The 20,402-nt window shown below is 61.2% G+C and overlaps 1 protein-coding gene across 1 annotated transcript; it reads right to left on the bottom strand.

Moving 5' to 3' along the window:
• Positions 1–1,527: 1,527 nt before the first annotated feature.
• Positions 1,528–18,136, bottom strand: CCDC15 (coiled-coil domain containing 15). Its single transcript, XM_054176023.1, has 9 exons — positions 18,004–18,136; positions 14,897–15,294; positions 14,317–14,478; positions 9,080–9,229; positions 7,169–7,288; positions 5,378–5,481; positions 2,685–2,861; positions 2,464–2,612; positions 1,528–1,792 (listed from the first exon to the last, which is right to left on the bottom strand). The coding sequence occupies exons 1-9, from the start codon at positions 18,134–18,136 to the stop codon at positions 1,629–1,631; spliced, it is 1,557 nt and encodes a 518-aa protein (XP_054031998.1). The 3' UTR covers positions 1,528–1,628.
• Positions 18,137–20,402: the final 2,266 nt, after the last annotated feature.

Below are 20,402 nucleotides of genomic sequence, written 5' to 3'. Positions count from 1 at the left end.
CCCGGCCCCGCCCCGGCGCCCCGCCGAGCCCCGCGTCCCGCTCCCGGCTCCGCTCGCAGCCGAAAGCCACCGCGACCCAGCGCCCAAGGGAGAAGCGGGGAGAAGCCCCAGGGGCGGGCGCCTACAGCCCTGCCCGCTCCGCGGCTCCGGGAGCTGCTCCGCGGCTCCGGGATCTTCCGCAGCTGCTGTTTTCTTTGCCGGTGCCTGGTTCCGCTTCGCCATCCGCAGCCACCCCTCCCAAAGGGTTATCCCCCCTTGTCCTGGGGCCCCGATTTTGGCTGACCTGCCCCAGCCACGCTCCGGGGGCAATTTGTGGGGATTTGGGCTTATTTGCAGGGATTTGTGGTTATGTGTCAGGATTTGGGGCTATTTATAGGGATTTGGAATTACTCACAAGGCTTTGGGGTTATTTGCAGGGATTTTGGGTTATCTGTAGGGATTTAGGGTTATTTGTAGGGATCTGGGGTTATTCACAGGGAGCTGGGGAGTGAGGGGGTGAGGGAGCAGCCATGGCTCCACTTAGCCATCATCATTCCTTTGGAATGCTCCTTCCTTAAACGTTCCTTGATCAGCATTCCCCAGCCAGCTCCCGGGAGCTGCCGCGGCCCGTCTGGAGAGCTGGAAATGGGGAGCCCGGGGCCTGAGCACGGCCTTGGGGACCTGCCAAGGAATCGCTTGTCCCCAGCTGCCCCAGCCCAGAAACCAGTTAGGAAACACATTTGGCCTTTTGCTTCCCTGCAAAACCTCGCGGGTCGGATCCTGCCCTTCGCAGAGCCATCCCCGCAGCAGGGGGATGCAAGGCTGGGTGCGGGGCGCCTGCCCCTTGCGCAAGCGGCGGTTAATGAACAGCGGCCGGCAGCGGCCAGCGGCCAGCGGCGGCGGTGCGCCGGTGCCGGTGAATGATTGCCAGCGGCAGCCGGGGACCAGCCCCCGGCCCCGGGGTCGCGGCTTTGCTCAGTGCCCAGCGGGATGGGAAGGGAGGGAGCAGGGACCATCGGGCACGCTCGGCCGCCCGCCCTTCCTGCCGCGGTTAATATTGGTGGTGGGAGGGTGAGAGAGGTGAGCAGGGGGCAGCACCGCCCAGGCGCAGGGAACTGGGCTGCTGGAGCTCCTGGGCCGGGCAGCCCTGCGATGGGGGGGAGGGAACTCGCCCCGAGATTACATCCAGGGTTTTCCTCATAAAAAAAGCTCCCTCCCAGAGCAGAGGGAGGCTGCGGGAGCAGGGGCCGGGGGCAGAGCTGGGTGGATGCTCCTGGAGGAGAAGCCCTCACCCAGGAGAAAGTGAAGGAGCAATAAATACCTGGCTCCGGGTCGTGACTCGAAAGAAGGGAGGGGGAAGGAAGAGGTTCAAACCCTCAAACTCTACTGACCCTGAGCACCTCATCCCTCCTCCTCTCACACTCCAGATGACTCAAACAGCCCTGGAAAAGTTTATTCCTCAGCTCAGCACCCAAAGCCCAGCTGCCTGCCTGCCACCAGCCCCGCAGGGCAAAGGGCTCCTCCCCCCCGAGCCACGGGCAGGGCGCAGGAGCGGGGCAGCTCGGAGCTGAGCAGCAAAGGGGTGATCCTGCAGGATGGAGGGAGGCCAGGCAGGAGCAGACAGGACACGGCCCGGCCCTGCTCCCCCCTTACAGCAACGGCTGAGGTAGAGGAGGGGACGAGGGCTGGCGGCCAGCCCCTCCCGGACGCTTCCCGCAGGCAGCAGCCAGGTCCCGCAGCGGCGGCAGGGCACAGGAGCTCCTCCCCTGGGGCTGGCAGGACGAGAGGAGGGAGCGCAGGGCACGGCGGTAGGCTGGGCAGGAGGGGACACGGATGGGGCATTAGGGGCGTGAGTGTCACTGAGGGCCCCAAACTGGGCCTGGGTTCAGTGGTTTAGTGTAAAGCAGGGAGAGAGGAGGGAGGCTTCAGGGCACAGAGAGGTGCTGGGGGACTCCCATCTGCTTGTCCAAAGGTCTTCTATAAAGCCCCTCACGAGCTGTTGTCTTCCCCTGAACGCTGACTCCCAGGTGTTCAGCCTAGCTGGGCTCAAGACAGAGCACTCCACCTCCCAACAAGGACCATTCCCACCCCCCTGGGGCCTGCCAGCAGCATGATGGAGTCACTCAGGCTGGAAAAGACCAGACCTCAGAGAAGATTCAATATCTCTGTGCCCCTAAGGAGCCTGTTTCTGACTCCTGGGATAATTTGGGCTGGGAAAGACCTTTAAGATCCATCAAGCCCAACCCTCTCCTCAGGGCTCTCCACCACTGCATTAAGACACTCTCTAGGCTGGTGCTTTGCCACGAAGCCACCAGAAGGGCCAGAGGGAGAGGCTGGGCTAGGAACAGGCAGAAGAGCTCCTGACTTGTTGTTGGAATGTCTCAGCACAGTGGTCCAGGGCCATGGGAACATCTCCTCAGCTTTGCTTTCTCCCTGACCAAGCAGGGACCCAGCCCCAGGTGCCTCCCTTGCAGGAGCTCCTACCTTTGTGGTTCTTGTAGAAGATGCAGTTGTTGGCACAGGAGTCTGGGTGGGAGTCCCAGAAGCTGGAGCCACAGGAGCACAGGGGGGGCAGGTCAATGTGACACAGTTTCATCTTCTCCCTCAGCTGGGCTCTCAGAGCTTCAAGGTACCTGGGAGGGAGAAGCTGTTCAGCACTGCCACCAAGGGCTGGCCCTGCACAGCGGGAGGGGACGAGGCTGTACCTCAGGCGCTCCTTGTGCCGCTGCTCCTTCCCCTCAGCCTTCTCCACTCTCCTCTCCTCCAGTTCAAGCTGGGCCAAGCTTTCAGAGGCCTCACCTGGGGAGGGCTCTCTCTGCTCAGCCATCTGCATCAGCCTCTGCTCCTCCACCCAGCGCTGCTTCTCCTTCTTGCTCTTAATCCTGTGGGCACAGAGATGCTTGGAGGAGCTTCCCCACCCCAGGCTGTAGGCTGAGGCCAAGGGGATCCAGATGCTGCTGCTTCACCCAAAGGCTGCCAGCAGCTGCTCACCATCAATTTTCTTGCAGACTGAAACACGAAATGGACAAACATGCTTCCCAAACCCCCTTCCTTTCCCCTGTATGCAGCCACCAGCCTGTGAAGGTTCTCCTGCCCTCAGCCTCCACTTTCCTCACTCCTGTGGCCCTCACCATCCGGTTCCCTCCCTCATCACAGTCAGACACACTCCTGGTAGGAAGTGCACCCACAGGAGCTGCTCCTCTGCCCTTCCAAGCCCAAGAGTGGTGCCTGAGCTCTTTTAGATCCGACAGCAAGGCTCAGCAGCTCAGCTTCCCCACTCCTGACTGCTGGTTATGGGCAGCTGCAGGATGGGGAGTGGAACCTGGCTGGAGCACAGCAGAGAAGCTCCAAGGATCCCACAGCTACTCCACAATAAACTTTGAGAGGCATCTGGAAGCAAATCTCCCTTGACTGCATAGAACTGTAAAGGTCTTCTCCAACTGAAATTGTTCTAAGATCAAGTCCAACCCTTCTCTAACCCTCCCAAGGCTGGGGCTGAGCCATGGCCCTCAGCACCACAGCTCTGCCTCTTGGAAACCCCTCCAGGGATGAGGACTCCACCACTGCCCTGGGCAGCCTGGGCCAGGCCAAGACAAGTCTCAAGGGGAAAAAAATTGTTCCTCATGTCCAACCTGAACCTCCCCTGGGGCAGCCTGAGGCCATTTCCTCTTCTCCTGTGCCTTGTTCCCTGGGAGCAGAGCCCAAGCCCCACCTGGCTCCAGCCTCCTTGCAGGGAGCTGCAGAGAGCAAGGAGGTCTCCCTCAGCCTCCTCTGCTCCAGCCTCACCACCCCCAGCACCCTCAGCTGCTCCTCCCCAGCCCTCTTCCCCAGACCCTTCCCCAGCTTCCTTGCCCTTCCCTGGCCCTGCTGCAGCCTCTCAAGCTGCTGCTGGGAGCCAGCAGCCCAGAGCTGAAGGCAGCACTGCAGGGGTGGCCTCAGCAGTGCCCAGCCCAGGGGCACAATCCCTGCCCTGCTCCTGCTGCCCACAGCATTGCTGCTGCAGGCCAGGCTGCTGGTGGCCTTCTTGCCCAGCTGGGCACCCCCTGGCTCCTCTGCAGCTGCTGGCACCCAGCACCCCCAGGGCCTTTGCTGCTGGGCCCTTTGCAGCCCCTCTGGCCCAGCCTGGAGCCTTGCTGGGGTTGTGGTGAGCCAAGGGCAGGACCCAGCCCTTGGCCTTGTTGAGCCTCATGCCCTTGGCCTTGGCTGCTCCCTGCAGCCTGCCCAGGTCCCTCTGCAGAGCCTCCAACCCTCCAGCAGCTCAACACAGCCACCCAGCTTCGTGCCACCTTTCCTCAAGGTTCCCAGGTGTCCCTCAGTGGTATCTGGGCTGTGTCACACCCCAGGCTCCTTGTGTCCCCTTGGCCAACAGCTGCTGACTCGCTGTGTGCTGATGGTTGCCAAGAGGCACTTGGAAACCACAACATCAAACCAAGGCTGGGTGGAAACCAGGAGGAGAAAGCATCCTCTAAGAGGACTTTCTGGATGTGGCTCCTTTGAGGAGGAGATCAAACCCCAGAGGGAGCCAGGCTGCTCCCCTCAGGTTCTGCACTCCAGAGTTATTGTCAGTGGAGTGGCAAAGGAGCCTTTAACAACCCCACCATAAACCCTGGGCTATAGAAACCAGGACAAGGCCTTTACACCAAGTAATTACCAACCAGCCCTTCTCCTGCCTCTGCTCCCAGGCACCAGCAGCTCCAGCAGCACCCTGGCACCTGGGGGTAACATAAACATGCAATAAAGGGATGGTGCAGCAGCTCAGCAGGCCCTGGGGCCTCGCCAGCACTTGCAGGGCAGGAAAAGGTCTCCAGGGCTCCTGAGTGCCAAGTTAAATGTCAGGAAGGGGGCCTGGAGCAGCTTCCCTCCAGACTGGGCAACTTCTGTCCCAAAAGCAGCCATGAAAACCCTGCCTGAGCTGTTCCCACCAAGATGGTGCTGGAGCTCCATCATTCTGTCTCCAAGCAGCACAGAGAGGAAAATAATCCAAAGCCTCTTTCCCATATTGGTGAGAAGTGGCAGAGCTCCCCCAGGCCCCCCTGACAGGCAGCAGGTGAGAACAACAAGAGCTCATTTTATTACACTGCACACATTTACAGCTTCCAGGGTGAAGGGTTTGATATCAAAAAGCCCAGAGATAAGATCAGTTTAGTGACAATGACAATGTGACCTCTCACCCAAGTTTCCAAACAAGTAGCACAGGAGCTTGGATGGCTTCCAGGAGCCACTTTGCTCCCAGGGCTCCGGCTCCCAGCTCCTGCCCAGGCTGCACAAGGACTCAGAGCAGGGCAGGGAAGCAGCTCTGAAGGCTGTGACGTGTCCCAAGGGTTTCTCCTGGGGGGTTGGTTGAACAAATCCCACCCCAGGGTGAGCAGATTGGGCACTGAGCCCCACAGATACTCACTGAGTGACTCTCCTCTGCCTCTGCTGCTGCCTCTGCTGCTCCCTCACCTGCTGGCGCTCGATGCTCCTCAGGAGGCTGCGGTGCCGCAGCTGCTGGCGCCGGCGCTGAGGGCAAGAGGAGGCAGCCCTGAGAGGGCATCTGGGACTGGCACCCTGGCTGATCTCTACAGACATCCCTCCTTCCCCAGGAGATGCTCAAACTCCCCAGGGCTGGGGAGCTGGAGATGGTTTGCCAGGAGAGGAGGACCAAGACACCTCAAAGCTAAACAGCAGCACTCCTCAGCTGGACTGAGTCACAGCTTGGGCTGGGCTGGAAGGGACCTCCAGAGCTCACCCACTGCAGCCCCTGCAGGCAGCAGGGACATCCCCACTGCAGCAGGCTGCCCACAGCCCTCTCCAGCCTCACCTGCAAGAGCTCCAGGGCTGGAGCCTCAACCACCTCCCTGGGCAGCCTGCTGCAGTGCTCCAGCAGCCTCCTGCTGCAGAACTTGTTCCTCACCTCCAATCCCAATCTGCTCTGCTCTCATCCCAAACCATTGCCTCTGCTCCTGTCCCTGCAGGCCTTTGGGGACAGTCTTCCCCATGGATGGAAGCTCTGCCACCTGGCAAACTCCTGACTCCTGCTTTCCTGGTGGTAAAAAAGCTGCTTCCTACCTCAGCCCACAGTGCCCTACAAGTTCCCACCTAGGGGCTGGTGCTTCACTGGGCCCTGGATCTCCCAAAGCAAATGGAGCTGCAAGACCAAGCTGGCCCCAGCAACATGCAGGACAACCACAGAGGTGGGAAAACCATGGCTGGGGCAAACCCCAGAGCCCTGCAGGGAACAAGTCCCACACATGAAGAGGCTGAGTGTCTGGGCTTGGGCTCAGCTCCACCACTGCAGCAAGAGGGAGGAAACCTCCTGAGCCAAGCTGCCCCCAGGAGCTGCCATCTGTGTGGCACCAGTCTGCACACAGCCAGGCAGAGGGCTGAAGGTGTAGCTCTGTCCTCACCAGCACCAAGAGCTTTGGGGCTGAGTTTGGCCACCTTGGCCAGAGCAGAGCAGGAGAGATCATCCAGGCAGGATGGAAAAAACCCATGAGGAAGAAAGAGCTGTAAAGTGTTATCTGGGGTGGATCAGAGCCAAGGAGATAAAACCTGAGGGACACAGGGAAGTGCCAAGGGAAAGAGCAGCCTGAGGAGCCCCAGCTGCCTCTCACACTGTCCAGGAGCTGCTCTGCATCAGCCTGATGGAAAAGTGCACAACAGCAAAGCAGCAATTCCCTGCAAACCCTGAGGCTCAGCACTGGGAGCTGCAGGAAAGCTGAGCACAAGGGAGGTGCTCACCTGCACAGCAGCAGCAGGCATCCAAGAGGAACATCCTCCTGGATCAGCCTCAGCCTGGGGAATCAGGCACTCAGCAGCAGGCCTGGAAGGCACCATCCTGATGCCTGGGAGCTGCTGCCAGGGTGGGACCTTTACATTCCCAGCCTCACATGCAGTAGGTTTTGCTCCTCTGAAGCATTCCTGGCAGCCTCTCCCTCTCCCTGCACTGCAGCAGTCAGGGCCTTGCTCTGCCAGGCACAGGGGAGCCTGTTTCTCCTCCAGCCCTCACTCACACCCCAGGGGTTGAGGAAGGAGCCCAGAATGGTTGCACTTACAGTCATGATGGACTTCCAAAGAGCCTGAGACACCACCAAACACCTCACTTCACAGCTGCTTTGTGCATGAGAGCTGCTAGTGAGGCTCCTTATCAGCAGCATCCCCTCCTGCAGGAGGTGGGACAGTGAGGGCTTGGCTCCAGTGGACAAACCTGCTTCTTGGTCTCCTCTTGGTCTACACCAGCCCAGAGCACAAGAGGAGTGTGGCAATGGGTGTGGGGCTTCTGGGGGGGTTCAGGTGAGCTGGAGTCCCTCACTGAGCCATCACACAACTGGAAGAGAATGTCAGAGGGTGGCATCAGCATCGTCATGGGCAGGGTTCTAACCTTCCCTCATTGAAAGACTCCTTGCTGGAAGGGAGTCCTCTGCACAGGATCCCTGTGGTCCTCCACATGGGAGCCCCACAGTCCTCCACATTCTGGCTGCAGACAGCACAGACACAAGTGACATCTCCACTCATGAGCCTGGGCAGCAGAGCTTTGCCAAACCCCTTCTAGAGACACCCTTGGAGGAGCTCTGGGGCTGCTTTAAGCATGGATTCCTACCTCCCCTCCCCAGAGCTCCCACCAGGAAGGTCCTGAAGCAGGAGAACACCAAACAATGATGCAAATGGCAATGCAAACACCAAGAGCATCCAGGGAGCTCGCAGCCAAAGCCTCCGAGCAGACCTCTCCACCTCCCTCCCCCTGCTCCGTGGCTGCCGAGCAGGTTTGCTGCTCCCGGCTGGGCTCAGCCCAGGCTGGGCAGAGGCTGCGGCCGCGGCCAAGCGTTTGCTAACTGCAGGCAATCAGGGACGGTCCCACCCCCCGAGGCGGCCTGGAAACAAAAGAGGGATCGATAAACTCATCAGCGGGGTGCTGCCGGGCTCTGGGACCCATGAGCCATCAGCTGGGTGCTGCCAGGCAGGAGGATCCCCCTGCCTCCAGGGGAGGTGCTCCACCAGCCTGAGCCATGGGAGTGCCACAGCCGGCGGCAGCACAGCTTTGCTTTGTCTCTTTGGAGGAGGTCTGCAGCTGATTTGATCACAGCTCTTCGGGGTGGAAGCCCTTTCAGATCACCCAGTCCAGCCCTCCTCTAACTCTGCCAAGACTGCCCCTCAGCACCACAGCTCCAGGGCTTTGAAACCCCTCCAGGGCTGGGGACTGCACCGCTGCCCTGGGCAGCCTGGGCCAGGCCAGGCCAGCTCTTTAAGAGAAGGAATTGTTCCTCATGGCCAAGCTAAACCTCCCCTGGGGCAACCTGAGGACATTTCCTCTTGTCATAGGATCATAGAATCAACAAGGTTAGAAAAGACCTCAGAGCTCACCAAGTCCAAGCTGTCACCCAACACCTCCTGACAACCAAACCATGGCTCCAAGTGCCACATCCAATCCCCTCTTGAACCCCTCCAGGGACAGGAACTCCACCACCTCCCTGGGCAGCACATCCCAATGGCCATTGCCTCTTGTCCTGTCCCTTGTTCCTGGGAGCAGAGCCCAAGCCCCACCTGGCTCCAGCCTCCTTGCAGGGAGCTGCAGAGAGCAAGGAGGTCTCCCTCAGCCTCCTCTGCTCCAGCCTCACCACCCCCAGCTCCCTCAGCTGCTCCTCCCCAGCCCTCTTCCCCAGACCCTTCCCCAGCTTCCTTGCCCTTCCCTGGCCCTGCTGCAGCCTCTCAAGGTGCTGCTGGGAGCCAGCAGCCCAGAGCTGAAGGCAGCACTCCAGGGGTGGCCTCAGCAGTGCCCAGCCCAGGGGCACAATCACCTCCCTGGAAGCTCTACCCACAGCTCTTCCCCCTGGCTCCAGGCAGGGCAGTGGGCACAGGCTGTGGAGCTGCCCAGGCTGGGTCTCAGGTTTCAGCCAGGGGGTCACAAGGCAGGCACAAATAAATCCTCTCCTGCAGCCCCAGCTGCAAGGGGAGAGCAGCACAGGGGGAGCTGCCAATCTCCTCTGGGGTGCTGCTCTCCAGCCTCTCTTGACCACAGCAGTGACCAGGGCTGGGGGCAGCTGCCCTGCACCACCAGCAGCCCAGAGCCCAACCTCCTGCAGCCCTGGGCAGCAGCTGCCCAGCCCTGTGCCAAGCTCACCTTTAGAAACTCGACTTTGATGTAGAAGTCATCCTCTGGCTTGGGCAGGGCTGGGCCCTGCTCCTGCAGCCCAGCTGGGGGATCCTGGTGGCCTGCCAGAAGCAGCTCCTTGCCCTCATCTTCTGCAGGGGTCTCACAAGGCTCTGGGCTCTGCAGAAGGGTGGAAATGTGGAACTCAAACAGGGCTGCTCTGGTGCCAAGGGCAAATCCAGGCTCCTTGGATCCCAGGGGGCTTCTCCCATCAAGCCAGCTGAGATCTGCTGAGCAGCACCACAGTGACAGGGGTTGGAAGAGACCTCTGGAGATCATCCAGGTGGGTTTGGAATGACAGCACAGAAGGACACTCCACAACCTCTCTGGGCAGCCTGCTCCAGGCCTCCAGCACCCTCCCAACAAACAACTTTCTCCTCCTCTTCCCCTCCAACCTCCTGGGCTCCACTCTCTGCCCACTGCCCCTTGGCCTGGCCCTGGGCACCACTCAGCAGAGGCTGGCCCCAGCCTTTTGCCCCCCAGGGGCCCTTCAGCTCTTGCTGAGCATTGCTCTGGGGCTGCTCTGCTGCAGGCTCTCAGCCCCAGGGTTCTCAGCCTTGGCTCCTGCCAGAGCTGCTCCAGGCCCCTCAGCAGCTTCCCAGCCTCCCCTGCCCTCTCTCCAGCACTTCTCTGGCCCTCTGCCCCTGGGCAGCACACAACTGCCCCCAGGGCTCCAGAGGTGGCCTCAGCAGGGCAGGGCAGAGGGGCAGCACAACCTCCCTTGCCCTGCTGCTGCCCACACTCTTCTCCATGCCCCCAGCACAGCCTTGGCCTTCTTGGCCCCCAGGCCACCTTGCTGCTGCTGGCCAACTCCTTGTCCCCCAGCACTGCCAGCTGCTTCTGCTTGCAGCTGCTTGCCAGCAGCTTCTCCCTGCCCTGTGCACAGGAATCAGAACACCCAAATTCAGTTCATTCCTGAGCACATCCTGGCAGTGGGACAGAGGTGGGGAAGGGAAGGGAAGGGAAGGGAAGGGAAGGGAAGGGAAGGGAAGGGAAGGGAAGGGAAGGGAAGGGAAGGGAAGGGAAGGGAAGGGAAGGGACGGGAAGGGAAGGGAAGGGAAGGGAAGGGAAGGGAAGGGAAGGGAAGGGAAGGGAAGGGAAGGGAAGGGAAGGGAAGGGAAGGGAAGGGAAGGGAAGGGAAGGGAAGGGAAGGGAAGGGAAGGGAAGGGAAGGGAAGGGAAGGGAAGGGAAGGGAAGGGAAGGGAAGGGAAGAAGCTCCAGGAGCTGCTTTGCAGGGTGGGGGAGCTGGGGGTGGTGGCTCCCTGGCAGGCTCCCCAGAGGCAATGAGCAATGTTGTGAGAGGCAGCAGATTGTTTCCTACAAACTGGAAGCTACAAGTGCCAGAAGCAAGCCCAGAGCCAGGATTTTTTCCCCTCCCCTGCCTTGCTGTCCCCTGAGCAGGCTGGGAAGGGAAAAGGAGCACTGCTGGCAGAGGATGGACCAGCAGGAGGACAGAGGAGTAGGGCAGGGATCCCTCAAGGGGGTGGAAGGATGGAGGGTAGCAGAGCTTGTCTGAACATGGACTTGTTTGAGAAGCACTGGAATGGTTCCATCTGCCCTGCTGTGGCAGCATGGGAGAGCTGCTGTGGTGCCCCAAGGGATGCTGGGCAGAGCTGCTGCTGCTCTCCAGGGTTGCTCTGAAGCCCTGGAGGGAGAAGGAAAAGAAGCTGCAGAATAAAGCCCAGCAGCTCTGGGGAGAAGAGTGTGGGGCTGCCCTCCTGGGGCCATGCTGCTGTGTGAGGAAGGTCACCTGGCACAGCAGGGAGGTGATGGAGAGACAGCCTTGGTTGGGTGGAAAAGATCTTGGAGATCATGGAGCCCAACCATGAGCCCAGCACCACCATGGCACAGCCCTCAGCACCAGCTTTGAAACCCCTCCAGGATGGAGACTCTACCTCTGCCCTGGGCAGCCTGGGCCAGGCCTGGACAACTCTCAAGGAAAAGAAATTGTTCCTCATGGCCAAGCTGAACCTCCCCTGGGGCAACCTGAGGCCATTTCCTCTTCTCCTGTGCCTTGGGAGCAGAGCCCAGGCCCCACCTGGCTCCAGCCTCCTTGCAGGGAGCTGCAGAGAGCAAGGAGGTCTCCCTCAGCCTCCTCTGCTCCAGCCTCACCACCCCCAGCTCCCTCAGCTGCTCCTCCCCAGCCCTCTTCCCCAGACCCTTCCCCAGCTTCCTTGCCCTTCCCTGGCCCTGCTGCAGCCTCTCAAGGTGCTGCTGGGAGCCAGCAGCCCAGAGCTGAAGGCAGCACTGCAGGGGTGGCCTCAGCAGTGCCCAGCCCAGGGGCACAATCCCTGCCCTGCTCCTGCTGCCCACAGCATTGCTGCTGCAGGCCAGGCTGCTGGTGGTCTTCTTGCCCAGCTGGGCACCCCCTGGCTCCTCTGCAGCTACCTATCAACTCTCATTCCCATGTGATACCAGCTCAGTATCTGCTTGGGAAAGCAGGAGAGAAACTCTTTGGATGTTTTTGACCTGAAAAGAAGTTCCTGGGAGAGAGGAAGAGCAGAGACCATGGATCCCTGCTCACAGGGAATGCAGCTCTAGAGGAGGGGAAAGAAGCAGCAAACTGCAGACAGGAGGCCTGAGGAAGCAGCAGTTCCTTTGAGTCAATGCAAACTGCCAGAGCAGGAGAAGCAGCTTGGAGTGGGGCAGCCCTAGCCAGGCCCCAAGCTCTCCCTGTGCCCACATCCCTGCTTGGGGGCAGGTGGAGCAGGGTCAGATTGCAAAGGAGCTCTGCAGGAGACAAGAGGAGCACAAGGGACAGAAAAAAGCCAGCACCCAAGTGCCAGGAGGACAACAGGAGATCAAGGTCAGGCTTTAGCACCAGGGGCAGACCCCAGGAAGGGCTCTTTGCTTTTGGGCATCAATGCTCAGGATGCTGTGAGCCAACAGAAGCAGAACCTTGGGGAGAAGTAGGATTAGTGCCAGGAGCTGAGGGCTTTCAGCAGGCAGGACCTGCCTTAGGCTCCTGCCAGGAGCTGGAGCTGCTAGCAGCCATCTCCAGGAACCTGTGGGGGTTCAGACTGTCAGGAAAGGGCCCAAAAGAGGGAGAAAGGAGATCCTGAAGAACTCAGTCCCAAGAGTTGGTTAACTGTCTGACTTGGGGCAGACAAGAGGGAATCAGCTTGCAAACTGCCCTTCAGCTGCAAGAAAAGAAGACAAACAGCAACCAGCATCAACCTGTCAAGAGCAAGTCCTGTTTGGCTGGGCTGAGTGCCTCCTGCAACAGAAGAAAGAGGCCTCAGGCCAAGTGCAGCAGCAGACACCTTGGTTCCACAGGGCCTCATCCAGGCTTGGGTAAGCAAACAGCTGCTAGAGGACAGCTGTGACATGGGAGGAGGTTAAAAACCAACCCAGGCTGAGGAGCTCCCCACACAGAAGCAGAACCAGGTGGGCTCTGCTTGCCAGCTCCACTACCAACCTGCTGATGGAAGAAGGAAGGGTCTGGGCTACCTCTGCCCACCCAGCAGGCTGTGGAGACCAGGGACCAGGCTTGAGGCAAGAGAGAGCAGAGCACCCCAGCAAGATATTCCTCCTGGAATAAAGTGCCAGGGGAAGCTGTGAAATCCTTCATCCCACAGAGCTGCTGCAAAGCTCAGGTGGGAGCATGGCCCTGATCCTTCCCAGCTCCCTGCCAGCCTTGTTTCTCACTGCTCCCACGCAGCCCTGGCTGCTTCCTGTGGCCCCCTGGCTCGCAGGGGCAGTGGCTGCATCAATCATGCCCAGGCCTTTGTGCTGCTAGGAGCCATGGGGTGAACCACTCCACCTTGCTCTGAGCACTGGAGGACTCCCACGAAGGTGCTGGAGCACAGGAGAGAGACAAAGAGGAGGCTGAGGCTGTGAGTGCAGCCTCCCTGCCAGCCCTGCTGGCTGAGCTGACTTCCTTGAGCATAAATCAGGCAGCAGGCGCAGGAGGAAGCGCAGGAGCAGCCCCTGTGAAAGGTATGCTCCAGGGAGCAGCCAGACCTGCTTCACCCTTCATGAACCCAAGAGAGAGATGGGAATGAAGAACTGCAAGACAGGCAGGAACCTGGCTCTGGGAGAGGAAAATCAAACCACCAGGCTGGGCTGCTGCTGGTGCCCTCCAGCATGGCCCCAGCACCTCAGCTGAAGGAAGGTGCTGGCAAAGAAAGCAGCAGGAGGCTGCCACACAAAGCTGCTCCTGAAACCCAGGGTGACAACAGCAGCACAAAAGGCAGCAGCACAAGAGGAGGCACTGGGGCTGACCTCCTGAGGGGGCTCCTTCAAGACAAACAGAGTGCCAACAATTCTCCACCAGAAGCCAGCCTTGGGGGAGGGAAACTCTCCAGATCTTTGCCACCCACCCAAACCCAGGGCTGCTGGAAGGGAAGGAGCTGCTGAAGGCACCTGAGGGGAGGGCTGCTGGAAGGGAAGGAGCTGCTGAAGGCACCTGAGGGGAGGGCTGCTGGAAGGGAAGGAGCTGCTGAAGGCACCTGAGGGGAGGGCTGCTGGAAGGGAAGGAGCTGCTGAAGGCACCTGAGGGGAGGGCTGCTGGAAGGGAAGGAGCTGCTGAAGGCACCTGAGGGGAGGGCTGCTGGAAGGGAAGGAGCTGCTGAAGGCACCTGAGGGGAGGGCTGCTCATTGTGCTCCTCCCCAGCACCCAGATGCCAACCTCAGCCTTGAAGTCTTTTGTCAGCCCTTGTCCCCTGCTCCAGGTCTGAACACAGAGCTCTCTGCACCCACTGAATCCTGCTGCCTGCTCCAAAAGGCAGCAAGAACAGAGGGGCAGAGCCCTTGGGCCACCAAAATCATTGTGCAGGTCATGGAGCACTGCCAGGTCACCACTGAACCATGACAGCTGCCCTGGCACACTGCCACCTCCCTCCTGCACCATGGAATCATCTGCTTGGAAAAGACCTTGGTGGTTGGACTCAATGACCCTCATCTACCTCTGCCAGTGTGGTGCTAAACCATGGCCCTCAGCACCACATCCCCAGGGATGGGGACTGCACCTCTGCCCTGGGCAGCCTGGGCCAGGCCTGGACAATCCTCAAGGGGAAGAAATTGTTCCTCATGGCCAACCTGAACCTCCCCTGGGAGCTTGGGGCCATCTCTTATCCTATCACTGTCCAACCATTTTGGGTCATGACAGCCCAAGTTTGTTTCTCTTTGGGTTTGCTAACTGGAGCCAGAAGTTCAAGAGTGACCAGGTCATTCCTACTACCCTCCCCCAGGCACCCCCAGCTCACCTCTTGCCTCCAGACAGCACCAGGCAGCTTGGGGGGACCCAGTCCTGGGGGGATGGTTCTGCAGGAGGCCAGCCTGAGCCGGGCTTGCTTCGTGGTTCTGCTGAGCTGCCACAGAGGGAGAACAAAGCCAAGGCAGGAGGTCACTGGCTGCTCTCCGGAGGGCTGTGCAAAGAGGCTGAGCTGCACAGATGCCCTCTCCTAATGCAGCCAGCTCCAACAAGTGGCTTCCTCTCAGGAGTGTGACTCAACACCAAGAGCTATAAAGCCACCTGCCCCCAGGGAGTCTTTCCCAACTGCCCCAAGGCACTCAAATCCCAACCCAGGCACGGTGCAGGGCTTGGCTGCAGCTCATCTGCTCCCAAACCACCTTGCTGAGATGCCACAAGCCTCACATCCTGCCTGCCGGCTCCAGCCAGCAAGGGCTCTCCAACCCAAGGCAGACTCCAGCTGGGGTGACTCCGGCTCCCGGGGGGCGATCCCCGCTGTAGAGAAGGCCAAAGCAGGAGCAGCACCGCGCCGCAGAGCAGCCTCAGGCACTGCCCAGGCTGCGGGGCTCCGGCGGCCCTGCGCTGCAGGACACCAGCTGCGAGGAGCTGGCGCCCCCTAGCGGCCGCCCGCCGGCACCACCCCGCGGCTCCTCGCTGGCGCCCCCTAGCGGCCGCCCGCCAGCACCACCCAGCGGCTCCTCGCTGGCGCCCCCTAGCGGCCCCTCGCAGGCACCACCCAGCGGCTCCTCGCTGGCTCCCCCTAGCGGCCCCTCGCAGGCACCACCCAGCGGCTCCTCGCTGGCTCCCCCTAGCGGCCGCCCGCCGGCACCACCCAGCGGCTCCTCGCTGGCTCCCCCTAGCGGCCCCTCGCAGGCACCACCCAGCGGCCCCTCGCTGGCTCCCCCTAGCGGCCATCCGCCAGCACCACCCAGCGGCTCCTCGCTGGCGCCCCCTAGCGGCCCCTCGCCGGCGCCACCCAGCGGCCCCCGCCCTGTAATTCCAAGCGTCGGGCACAGAATTGTCAGGGTTGGAAGAGACCTGAAAGCTCATCCAGGGCCAACCCCCACACGGGCAGGGTCAGCTCACACCAGAGCCTGCACAGCATCCTCCAAGCAGGCATTTCCTGCCCTGTGAGGGTCTGATGAGAGCTGGGGAGGAGTAGGAACATAGGGAATGATAGAGACTGGTTTGAGTGGGAAGGGACCCCCCAAAGCTCCTCCAGGGCAGCCCCCTGCAGCCCCCAGGGACATCCCCAAGCACAGCAGGCTGCTCCCAGCCCCAACCAACCTGAGCTGCCCTGCTGCCAGCCATGGGGCAGCTCCACCTCTCTGGGCAGCCTGGGCCAGGCTCTCCCCAGCCTCAGGCTCAGCCATTTCTCCTTCTCTCCCCTCTCAAGCTCCCTCTTTGCCTTCCCAACCATCCCCCCTTGGCCTGGCCCAACAGGCCCTGCTCCAACCTCTGTGCCCAGCTTGCTTCAGGTGCTGGGAGGCCACCAGAAGGTGTCCCTGGAGCCTTCTCCTCTGCAGGCTGCCCAAGGCCAACTCTCTCAGCCTGGCTCCCAGCAGAGGGCTTCCAGCCCTGCCAGCACTGCTGTGGCCTCCTCTGGCCCTGCTGCCCCAGCTCCCTGCCTGTGCTGTGCTGAGGGCTCCAGAGCTGCCCCAGCCCTGCAGGGGGGGTGAGCAGAGCCCAGCAGAGGGGCAGAATCCCCTCCCTGCCCCTGCTGCCCACCCTGCTGGGGCTCAGCCCAGGCCAGGCTGGGGCTGGGCTGGCAGCGCTGGGTGCCGGCTCCTGGCCAGCTCTGCACCCCCAGCACCCCCAAGGCCTTCTCCTCAGCCCCAGCCTGGGCTGGCCCTGGGGATGTCCTGAGGCAGCTGCAGGACCTTGCCCTTGGCCTCATTGAAGCTCAGGAGGGTATCACAGTCTCACAGTATCACTAAGGTTGGAAGAGACCCCAAGGATCATCGAGTCCAACCTGTCTCGGTAGACCTCACGACTAGACCATGGCTCCAAGGGCCACATCCAATCCCCTCTGGAACACCTCCAGGCACAGGGACTCCACCACCTCCCTGGGCAGCACATCCCAATGGCTAACAACTCTCTCTGGGAAGAACTTTCTCCTCACCTCCAGCCTGAACCTCCCCTGGCACAGCTTGAGACTGTGTCCTCTTGTTCTGCTGCTGGCTGCCTGGCAGAAGAGCCCAACCCCCACCTGGCTCCAACCTCCCTTCAGGCAGTTGCAGAGAGCAAGAAGGTCTCCCCTGAGCCTCCTCTTCTGCAGGCTAAGCAACCCCAGCTCCCTCAGCCTCTCCTCCCAGGGCTGTGCTCCAGACCCCTCCCCAGCCTCCTTGCCCTTCTCTGGACACCTTCAAGTCTCTCAATGTCCTTCTTGAGCTGAGCAGCCCAGAGCTGGACACAGGACTCCAGGGGTGGCCTCAGCAGTGCTGAGCACAGGGCACAAGGACTTCCCTGCTCCTGCTGGCCACACTCTGCCTGATGCAGGCCAGGATGCCCTTGGCCTTCTTGGCCCCCTGGGCACACTGCTGCCTCCTGTTCAGCTGCTCTCCACCACTCCCCCCAGGTCCCCCTCTGCCTGGCTGCTCTCAGCCACTCTGCCCCCAGCCTGCAGCACTGCATGGGGTTGCTGTGGCCAAAGTGCAGCCCCTGGCACTGGGACTTGTTCAATGCCATCCTGTTGGCCTCTGCCCATCTGTCCAGTTGGTCAAGGTCCCTCTGCAGAGCCCTTCTGCCCTCTAACTGACCAACCTCTGCTCCCAGCTTGGTGTCAGCTGCAAACTTGCTGCTGACTGACTCAATGCCTCATCCAGATCATCAATGAAGATGTTAAAGAGCACAGGGCCCAGCACTGCTCCCTGGGGCACACCACTGGTGCCTGGCTGCCAGCTGGCTGTGGCACCATTCACCACCACTCTCTGGGCTCAGCCTCCAGCCAGTTCCTAACCCAGCTCAGAGAGCTGCTGCCCCAGCCAGGGGCTGACAGCTTGGCCAGGAGGTGGCTGTGGGGGATGGTGGCCAAGGCCTTGCTGCAGTCCAGGCAGAGTTCATCCACAGCCTGCCCCACATCCCCCAGGAGTCCCCTGGGCATGGAAGGAGCTCAGGTTGGTCAGGCAGGACCTGCCCTGCCTGAATCCCTGCTGGCTGGGCCTGAGCCCTTGGCCACCCTGCAGGTGCAGTTATTGCCCCCAGGATAATCTGCTCCATCACTTTCCCTGGCACTGAGCTCAGGCTGCCAGGCCTGGAGCTTCCAGGTTCCTCCATCCAAGCCTTCTGGTGGCTGGGGACCACCTTGGCCAGTTTCAGTCCCCTGGGACCTCTGCAGGGAGCCAGGGCTGGAGGACAATGATAGAGAGTGGCTTGGCCAGGGTCACACAGCTCCACCTCTCCAGGTGAATGCATGGATCCTGTCCCTCAGGTACCTCAACCATGCTACACAACTAGGTGTCACCTGCACACTGAGGGTCACTCCATCCCAGTGGCCTTGTTAATGAAGACATTAACCAGCACTGGTCTCAGCATGGGCCCCTGAGGGACACCTTTTGGGTTGTGTTTCATTCAGCACTAAAGAAATCATTAGGGACGTGTGGTGGAAGACAAACTTTGGCTGTTCCCCACTGCAAACCATGACTGAAGAAGCAGGGATGGAAACTTCTCACCTCAGCAGCTTGCTGCTGGAATGGCTCACTCTGCACCTTCCCCTGATGCTGTGCCTGGGTGGTGCAGGCACCAGGACCACAGATGAGGGCTGCAGGATGGCTCTGGCACAGGCAGGGTCCCGTCCTGGCAGTCAGGCGCAGCGCAGAGCCTGGGTACTGCATGGCCACAGTGCTCTCCCTCTCTACCTGCCAGGGTGAAAAAGCCATGGATCCCTGAAGCCCAGCATGGAGGGGTGGGAAGGGACCTCTGGAGCTCCTCCAGCCCAGCCCCTGCTCCAGCAGGGCACCCCCAACAGCCTGCCCAGGGGCACAGTGCCCAGGGGGGGTTGGAAGCTCTCCACACCAGGGCACTCCACAACCTCTCTGGGCAGCCTGCTCCAGGCCTCCAGCAGCCTCCCAACAAACAACTTTCTCCTCCTCTTCCCCTCCAACCTCCTGGGCTCCACTCTCTGCCCACTGCCCCTTGGCCTGGCCCTGGGCACCACTCAGCAGAGGCTGGCCCCAGCCTCTTGCCCCCCAGGGGCCCTTCAGCTCTTGCTGAGCATTGCTGAGCATTGCTCTGGGGCTGCTCTGCTGCAGGCTCTCAGCCCCAGGGCTCTCAGCCTTGGCTCCTGCCAGAGCTGCTCCAGGCCCCTCAGCAGCTTCCCAGCCTCCCCTGCCCTCTCTCCAGCACTTCTCTGGCCCTCTGCCCCTGGGCAGCACACAACTGCCCCCAGGGCTCCAGAGGTGGCCTCAGCAGGGCAGGGCAGAGGGGCAGCACAACCTCCCTTGCCCTGCTGCTGCCCACACTCTTCTCCATGCCCCCAGCACAGCCTTGGCCTTCTTGGCCCCCAGGCCACCTTGCTGCTGCTGGCCAACTCCTTGGCCCCCAGCACTGCCAGCTGCTTCTCCCTGCACTGCTCCCTAACCATCACTCAGTGCTGCTCTGGCTCAGCTTGGTGACAATTCCTTGGGCTGAGAAGGGCACAAGGAGCTGATGGCATCCATGGAGTGATGTCAGAGTCCTGTGAGGGCATCCCCAGTTCCCACCCTTCCAAGTTCTGGAACCAGCCCAGCACCTTCCCTTCTGGCCTCCCCAGCTGCTGTTTGGTCTGTTCAGAGGGTTTGCAGGACAAAGGGAAAGGAGCACACAGGGTGAGGTGAGTGTGGAGACAGCCTGGCTTGGGGCTGTGCTGGAGAGGGGACAGCAGACATGAGCAGCTTTGCTTCCCCATGGGGACACCAACATCACTCTCAGCTGCTCTTTAACTCCAGGCAGCCCTCCAGAAGCCACCAGGACTCTGCTCTGTTGCTGCCCAGGGACCTCTCCATAAGGAGGCAAAGGGCTGGAAACTCCTTCAGCAGCACAGTGAGCCAGGGGCACACAGGGGACACACAGCCTGGGGTCTGCTGGGACCATGAGCTTCCCTCTGCCCTTCTCACACCTTCCCCTGAGCTCAGCTGGGTGTGGAGGAGCTGCTCCCACAGGGCTCCTGCTGCAGCAGGGACTTACTGCTTCACACAACTCCTGCAGCTGCTGCTTCCTTCTCTCCCGGAGCTGCTGCCTCACCCTCTGCTTCACCTGGCCCTGGAAGCCTCTCAGCTTGGCTGCCCTCTGCTGCTGCTGCTGCTGCAGCTCCTGCTCCACACGGGAGGCTGAAGCCTGCAGAGATGGAAGCAGATTTCACAGGGCTTTAATCCTTGTTCCATCTTCCCTTCCCACACCTGCACCTAAGAGCCAGGCAAGCAGCACCCACAGCAGACAATTGGGAGTGAGTATTGATCTGCAGAGGGACCTGGGCAGGCTGCAGGGAGCAGCCAAGGCCAAGGGCATGAGGCTCAACAAGGCCAAGGGCTGGGTCCTGCCCTTGGCTCACCACAACCCCAGCAAGGCTCCAGGCTGGGGCAGAGGGGCTGCAAAGGGCCCAGCAGCAAAGGCCCTGGGGGTGCTGGGTGCCAGCAGCTGCAGAGGAGCCAGGGGGTGCCCAGCTGGGCAAGAAGGCCACCAGCAGCCTGGCCTGCAGCAGCAATGCTGTGGGCAGCAGGAGCAGGGCAGGGATTGTGCCCCTGGGCTGGGCACTGCTGAGGCCACCCCTGCAGTGCTGCCTTCAGCTCTGGGCTGCTGGCTCCCAGCAGCACCTTGAGAGGCTGCAGCAGGGCCAGGGAAGGGCAAGGAAGCTGGGGAAGGGTCTGGGGAAGAGGGCTGGGGAGGAGCAGCTGAGGGAGCTGGGGGTGGTGAGGCTGGAGCAGAGGAGGCTGAGGGAGACCTCCTTGCTCTCTGCAGCTCCCTGCAAGGAGGCTGGAGCCAGGTGGGGCTTGGGCTCTGCTCCCAGGAACAAGGCACAGGACAAGAGGCAATGGCCTCAGGCTGCCCCAGGGGAGGTTCAGGTTGGCCATGAGGAACAATTTCTTCCCCTTGAGGGTTCCCAAGGCCTGGCCCAGGCTGCCC

This window comes from Dryobates pubescens, chromosome 34, assembly GCF_014839835.1.
Source record: "Dryobates pubescens isolate bDryPub1 chromosome 34, bDryPub1.pri, whole genome shotgun sequence".
NCBI classification, from domain to species: domain Eukaryota; kingdom Metazoa; phylum Chordata; class Aves; order Piciformes; family Picidae; genus Dryobates; species Dryobates pubescens.
The sequence above is the reverse complement of the archived record's forward strand: the minus strand, read 5'-3'. Positions and strand labels throughout refer to the sequence as shown.